At 39.4% G+C, this 6,979-nt stretch overlaps 1 protein-coding gene across 8 annotated transcripts in view; it reads left to right on the top strand.

The window, feature by feature from the left end:
- The first annotated feature begins 6,241 nt into the window (after positions 1–6,241).
- The window catches only part of map4l (microtubule associated protein 4 like), a 118,557-nt gene continuing 117,819 nt past the window's right edge, over positions 6,242–6,979 (top strand). For all 8 annotated transcript variants that reach the window (XM_025900509.1, XM_025900507.1, XM_025900514.1 and 5 more), the window contains exon 1: positions 6,242–6,446. In XM_025900509.1, the coding sequence (XP_025756294.1) occupies positions 6,250–6,446 (197 nt within the window). In that variant the 5' untranslated portion in view covers positions 6,242–6,249. The remainder of the gene's footprint in view (positions 6,447–6,979) is intronic.

Genomic DNA, 6,979 nt, shown 5'->3' with positions numbered 1-6,979 from the left:
GGAAACATTTGACTATTGTTCACCTGTAGTTTGAATGCTGAACATTTGCCGATGTGTCTTCTCATTTTGTAATGCATTTCTGCTTGTGTTGAGTGATGTAAACAACCAATCGATCTACACGCTTCAAACGTCAAAATTGATCATTTGATTTTTTTGAGACAGCAGTGGTGAGTGTTCCCACCTCTGCTCTTTGTAACTTAACATAATTTTTCCCTTTTCGTGTTTTGGACATGATTTTGGAGTCCAGCGATTGACAGCAAAATAAAGCTACTGGTCTTAAAACAGGAAGTTAGCATTTTCTCGTGCACAGGGTCTATTGTCCAGTGTCTTGACAGATTGTCCAGTGTCTTGACGGACAGCCAATTGGATCCTCCGGCTCAGTGCTGGTGAAATTATTTTGGGTCTTCCACTTGACTTTTTTGTTCCATAACCCTCAGGATCATTTAAGAAATTCCAAATGACTGTCTTACTGCGTCCCACTGCAGCAGCGATGGCGCGCTGAGAGAAACCCTGCTTATGCAGTTCAACAACCCGACCATGTTCAAAAAGGGAACATTTTTTTGCTTTTGCCATCAGAACGTCATGACAGTGTGACTACCTAACAGAAAATAACAATGATTTCACATATCTGCGCAGATTTGACCTTTTAAAGGCATGTGGTCTTAAACTTTTGATTAGCTTCGGTTTAAGCGTTGTTTTCAATAAATTGCATGCTCAAAAAATATTTTGTCTCACTCACATTTCTTCTTGTTGCATGTTGAAGCTCTACTTGGAAACTTGTTAAGATCCAACCTTCCAAAATATGATTTTTTGCCATTTTTCAAGTGGTTTAAACATATGCTTTTCTCGTGTTTTAAAAAAGGCCCATCCAGTCACTTTAAGATCCCTTTTCTTTCTTTCTTTCTTTTTTGTTTTGTTGAACATTGAAAAACAAAAAACAATGACTGAGCATGAATATCTCAGAAACTAAAGATAAAAGCCTAAAATTTTGACTGGTCATTCTTACCATAGAGTAGAATCAAATCAGTATCTGTAATTTGGGACATATACTTAAAAAAGCTTGCGATTTCACAGCAATCACTATGTATATCTAAACTTTGGACCATAAAATTTTTACAGAACGGACAGAAATATCAGAGAAAGCTCAAGACTAATGTCAAGGATCAGCTGCAGTACAAATAAAAACCTACAGTGAGCCAGAACCAACCACATCTTCTTTTGCCTATTTGCCTCCCTGTTCCTCACCCATGCTTTACAGTCTTCACTTCCCTCACCCCCTTTAACCCAGACACCCCCTGTGTAGCCTCGCCCCAAATCCTTTCTCTTCTTCAAATCTCCTTCCTACACAACCCAGACCCCTTCAATGCTGCCAATAATCAATCCAGCTCTCCTATAATAACCTTCAAATATTTTCATATAATGCTCCAAAAACAGCAAATGTACCATTTTCACGACATATTACTTATCATTATCCATAGATATAGAGAATCCTTCCATGTATCCACTGTGTTGTCTTTAAGCCTTCATAAAAAAGTGATTTTATGCGTGAGCCAGAGTTAACATGGTATATCCAGAGAATTAGTGTGTCAGTCCCTAAGTTAAGCCTCAGCACTGCAGGGGTTCACTCTTTATTTAGGTCATCAGATGGTTAAAAAGTCAAACCCCTCTGGATTGGTGCAGACTGAAAAAAAAGAGTGATTTCAGCTCCAACAACTGGTCTGTGTTGCCTAAATCCTGCATGGGCCCTCATATTCAGAGGTGGCCACCGACTTTTTGTTTGTTTGTTTTGTAGGATTTGATAGCAGATTTTATGCTGAACTCCTTTTGGGGTATATCCTGCACAAGGTGTCAGTTTATCACAAGGCTAACATAGAGATATTTTGTTTTTACAGATTCTGTTTCTGAATAGAATCTATTATTGAATTGTTCCATGTATAAGGAGCATTGTAGGTGAGTGAAGTGTGGTGGTTTTTAAAAGCATTGCATGTATTTAAATTTTGTCTTTAAGCCATTTGATAAAATGTGGCATAGTTAAATGGACTGATTCTTACATAGCGCTTTTCTACTCTCCCAGAGTACTCAAAGCGCTCTATACAACATGCCACATTCACCCAGTCTTTTAGTGTTTCCTAGCTAACATTCATACACATTCATACTCCGATGGATGCATCGGAGAGCAACTTGGGTTAGTATCTTGCCCAAGGATATTTGACATGCAGACTGGAGGAGCCAGGGATCGAACCACAGACCTTCCAATCAGTAGACGACCTGCTCTACCTTCTAAGGCTTAGAAGGTAGCTTAGGACCTAAGCTACAGTCACCCCACAGCAATCCGTACAGCATAGTTCCATACCTTGTGATCGAAACTATTTTCCTCAGTGATTTAGGGCTTTTCAAGAAACTGCATGTGTTTCCATCAAAGAGACAGGGTTTAGATTTTGTTTAGAGAATGCGTACCAGAAAAAGTCCCTGCTTGGGTTTTTAAATTTTAGTCCTATGGTTGATTATTTCTTATCATTTATTCAGTTTATTTGTATAGCACCAAATCACAACAACAGGCTCCTCAAAGTGAGCTTACCTAAAGTAAAGACTCTACAATAATACAAAGAAGACTCGAACAATCAGATGACACCCTATGAGCAAGCACCTGGCGACAGTGGGAAGGAAATATCTTTTAACAGGAAGAAATCTTCAACAGAACCAGGCTCAGCCAATAATAATAATAATGATGATAAAAAAAATAATAATAGTAAAAAAAATTAAAAACATGCTATCAAGCTATGTCAGCTATGTCATTTTAGATCTTTGTAAAAATTATCTTGATAATCAGAGGATGAAGAAAGTAATCACTCTAACATGATGTGACACGCATCACCATCTGTTTACATTTTTTCGAAAGAGTAGCCTACTTTTTGTTTGTCTCAGTCTTAGGGTTTGAGTCATCAAGAAACATAGTAAAAAGACATGGATATTACCACAGTGACATCACCCACTGGTTAGCGAGCTGTATACCATAAACTGTGTGGACACGAGGCAGAGACACACAGACTTATGTTGTTGGAGCACTGAAACTGAAGCATAAACTCCTGAGATTACCTGTGGTTGAAAGCCATAATATTACTCAGGTAATCTACTATAAAATGCTCTAAAAGCTAAAAAAGAAAAAGAAAAGAAAGAAAGAAACTAAAAAAAGAAGACCTTGCAGACACCAGTTGGTTCCAGCTACCTGTGTCAGGACATCTGTTGGTCACTGTGCTCACACCCCTAGATGATGCATGGTTCATGGACTGGTATTTATATAGCACTTTTCTACTACAACTGAGCACTCAAAGTGCCTTTTACTTCAAGTGACTGTGAGCAACTGTGGCTCAAGAGGTACAGCTTGATTATCGAAGTGGAGAAGATATAAAAAAATTCACCTTAAACTGAGTTAATATGAAAGATGAAACTTTTAGGGTGTACCGGGCTACAAATGTGCTTTCCAAAGAGTATTTTATAACGGCAGCCTATGATTGCAGACCAACCCTTGGAGCCAGACTCAAGTGGCACCTGGAGAAACTGAAGTTTTTGCCACATTGGCACTGGCTTCATATTTCAGCTGCAAAGATTGGTCTTCATTGATGACGACTTAGACCTCAAAGGGTTACCTTCAATTTAGAGTAACTAGAGTAACAGTACATGTCATTTAACTGCAGGAACTCCAACTGAATAGTTACTTCACAAATTCATGAAATAAAAGCTTTTATGATATTTGAATTCTGATGATGCGTAAGAGAAGGGCTCGTTGCACAGTGGCAGGAGGAGCAACTTTAAGTGTCTAGTCATGTCATTTTTTACTTTTTAATGAGAGGATTTTAGGAATGGGACAAAATGATTAAAACTGTGCAAAAAAAAAAGTGAGATGGAGGAATGATGCAGCAGAAAGGAAAGAGGGAGACTAGAGAGGATAGATGGTGTGACAGATTGAGTTTCAGTAAGGCAGGACCAGAGATGCTGATGATAGAAAGAGAGGAGGGGGGGATGATGCACACAGACAGGGACATTACATAACACTTCATCAGAGCAGAAGAGAAGAAGGGAGGGTAATAGAAGGAGAGGCTGTCACGCAGACTGTGAATAAGAAGAAACCACTCCTCTACTCTGCAAGAACCTTGAGGCCATGCCCCCTGGTTTGACCCATCAGGAGTAACTACAGTCGAGAAAGAAATCAGAAATGGATGAGTTCAGAACAGGTTTAAAGCTAGAACTTTTGACTTTTTCAAGGGTGCCCTCCTGATAATCACTCAAAATTTTATTTGAACAAATAAAATTAGTTTTTTGTTTTATTAATACAAGAACAGATCAAACTGGTACATGTATTACTGATATGATACTAGTATTATATATAGTATTTTACACAGGAGCTTGGTCAATAGTATTATGGACTATTTATAGGCCCCATTGGTACACTGCTCCCAAATGCTTGCAACGAGCAAACAAAATTGAGCATAATGTTAGTTCAGACAGGCTGAAAACTCATTGTGCCACTATTTCTGCAAATCTATTGATCTCATTGCCAGCCACATCAGGTTATGGTTCAGCTGATATCCTTCTAACAACTCTAATGTTCAAATCTCATACAAGATATGATATTATCCCACCCATAGCTGCTCTGTAGTAGATGCACATATGCATGCCACTTTGCAACCCACCTCTACCCCCAACATCACTTGTCATACTGTTTCTGACTCAATCAGTGTAACATATCTGTTGTCACTGATACCTGCTCTGTTTTGTGCTGGGTCTTGCTGTAGCTCTCCGGCTTTCAACATATGAATGTGGAGCTATGCCACCAAACAAAAATTACTGGCAATTCTGGATCTGACTGAAGTAAGAATATGCCGATGTTCAATTACAGCAGCTACTTTTCTTAATGAACATATCAAGTTCTTCATTTCATTTCTTTTATTTTGTCATTTCATAACCATCGATGAGATTATGGAGTAATTAGTAATAGATAGTGATTGTTGTCAGATGAATGGTGCCCCCAACTGTGATGAATATATTCATAAGAACAGTCAACAATAGGCGCTAACAAATCCTGGCTTGGGGGATCAGTTAGGTACATGTTGTTATCAATCATATACAAAGATGGGACATGATTATTAGTGTCTGAATTGAGTTAGACTGGTGGAAATACACAATTACTTTCTGCAAGGAGAGTTCTATATTAACTTTGTTACTTTGATATTTTGCTTGTTGACCATTTTTGTGTTTGTGTATTGTAAACAATATGTGTTATTTGGAGATTACAAACAAACTGCACTGAATCAAATGGAAGGCGTAATCCTAGATAATCCTATAGAAACCTCTGTGTCCCCCAGCAGCCACTCAGTCCTCTGGTTTGCTAACAGCTCATACAATCATCTTAACAAATGTGAAAATATTAAAAGTTAAAGGAGACAAGGCAGGCAAAGCTGATGGAAACTGCAGATCAAAAAGGCAATTTCAAACATTTTATCATAGAATATCCCATATACCTGGGTAACCTGAGACTAGAATGTCCACTAGCAACCAACAGCACTAGCTACAAACTTAACTAGCCCTCTCTGTTATAGTGTTTCTGGAGCATTTTTAATGGGGTTGTCTGAGACATAATATAACTTACTGCATGGTTCAGCCCATGCAGAAGGTTTGTGATTCAGTTTTAATGAGTGAAAATTGAATGTTTTTATTCTTCATTATGGTCACTTCTAGCACTAATATTCGGCTTTAAATTGAGAACTTCAGAAACCAAATGTCCTTTTTTTATATACAGTCTCTGGTTGCTGTGTATGTCTCTTAATGTCAAGGATAATTACATTTATAACACAAGATTTAGTGGTATGAAATTATAATTCATTTTTCATATTTGGGGATTGAAAAATACATTTTGTTGAAGAAAAAATGCATATTGAGCAAGTAGCTTACTTAAGAGACTTCTTCCATCACGTTAGAAATTACAGGACAAAAATATTCTACCAGAACAACTTTTTATCGTCCCTTTCCCAGAAGGAGACAAGCAAAATGCACTCATACATAAAACAGCAACCAGATCCCCTCAATGTGGAGACCAACGGTTGCATATTTTTTTCTAATTTGTCACCCACTGTACGTGTTTTCATATTAACACGCTCCTCCTGAGATGTACGATTAAATCTCTAAATAATCAAGCCAAAACAAATACTGCTGTCACCGGCGGTCCGTAAAGGCGGCAGCTTCCCCTCCCGCATGCAGACTCTGAAGACTCCTCGTTTGACGCTCCAGGCTCCTGATTGGTCGAGCTGTTTGGGGAAAGGGGCGTGGCTTGCGTCTCAGTCCTGGCACCAGTTTGCTCTGCAAGCACCGAAAGGTGGAGAGATTTTCCCCATCACACACTCTTACTGTCAAACACACGTTCAGCGAGAGACTCGGGACGCATCCACACGGTGAGTTTCACTGTTTTAACGTGATTCGGGACGTATCATCGCGCACTTGTTTTCTCTGCATCCTGGCGATGCGCCAGCCTCGCGTGGGCCTTTATAAATGAAATATAATTGCTGCCATATTTATATTCAGGTCTGCAGGCTGCAGTGGCACGGATGCGGGCCTATATTTAGCTTATGATATGGCGGAATGATAGTTGGAGACATCGCTGTGCGCGGTGTTTCCCATCCCAATGGGGAGAGGATGGTGGGCGTGTGAGGAGGAGAAAGAGTCGGGGTGGCGGGGGGTGAGAGAGGTTCAGTGTCTCATGCAGAGGTCCGTGGATTCGTGTCTCTTTGTTATGGTGGTGCCGCAGAGTCGGGATGATACACCCCTCCTGCTGAAAAATCACTCCAAAACAGATTCCTCTGATAGTCCTGCTTTGGCTCCTCATTAGTAAGCCAGTAATTAATTGTAGTGGTCTCAGTGCATGTAGCCAGCACCTCTGTCATTATAATATTCCTACATGGGACCGTAGTAGGTTTTACATGATGTT

Source organism: Oreochromis niloticus, linkage group LG18, assembly GCF_001858045.2.
Source record: "Oreochromis niloticus isolate F11D_XX linkage group LG18, O_niloticus_UMD_NMBU, whole genome shotgun sequence".
Classification (NCBI taxonomy): domain Eukaryota; kingdom Metazoa; phylum Chordata; class Actinopteri; order Cichliformes; family Cichlidae; genus Oreochromis; species Oreochromis niloticus.
This window is presented reverse-complemented; position numbering and strand designations above follow the sequence as displayed.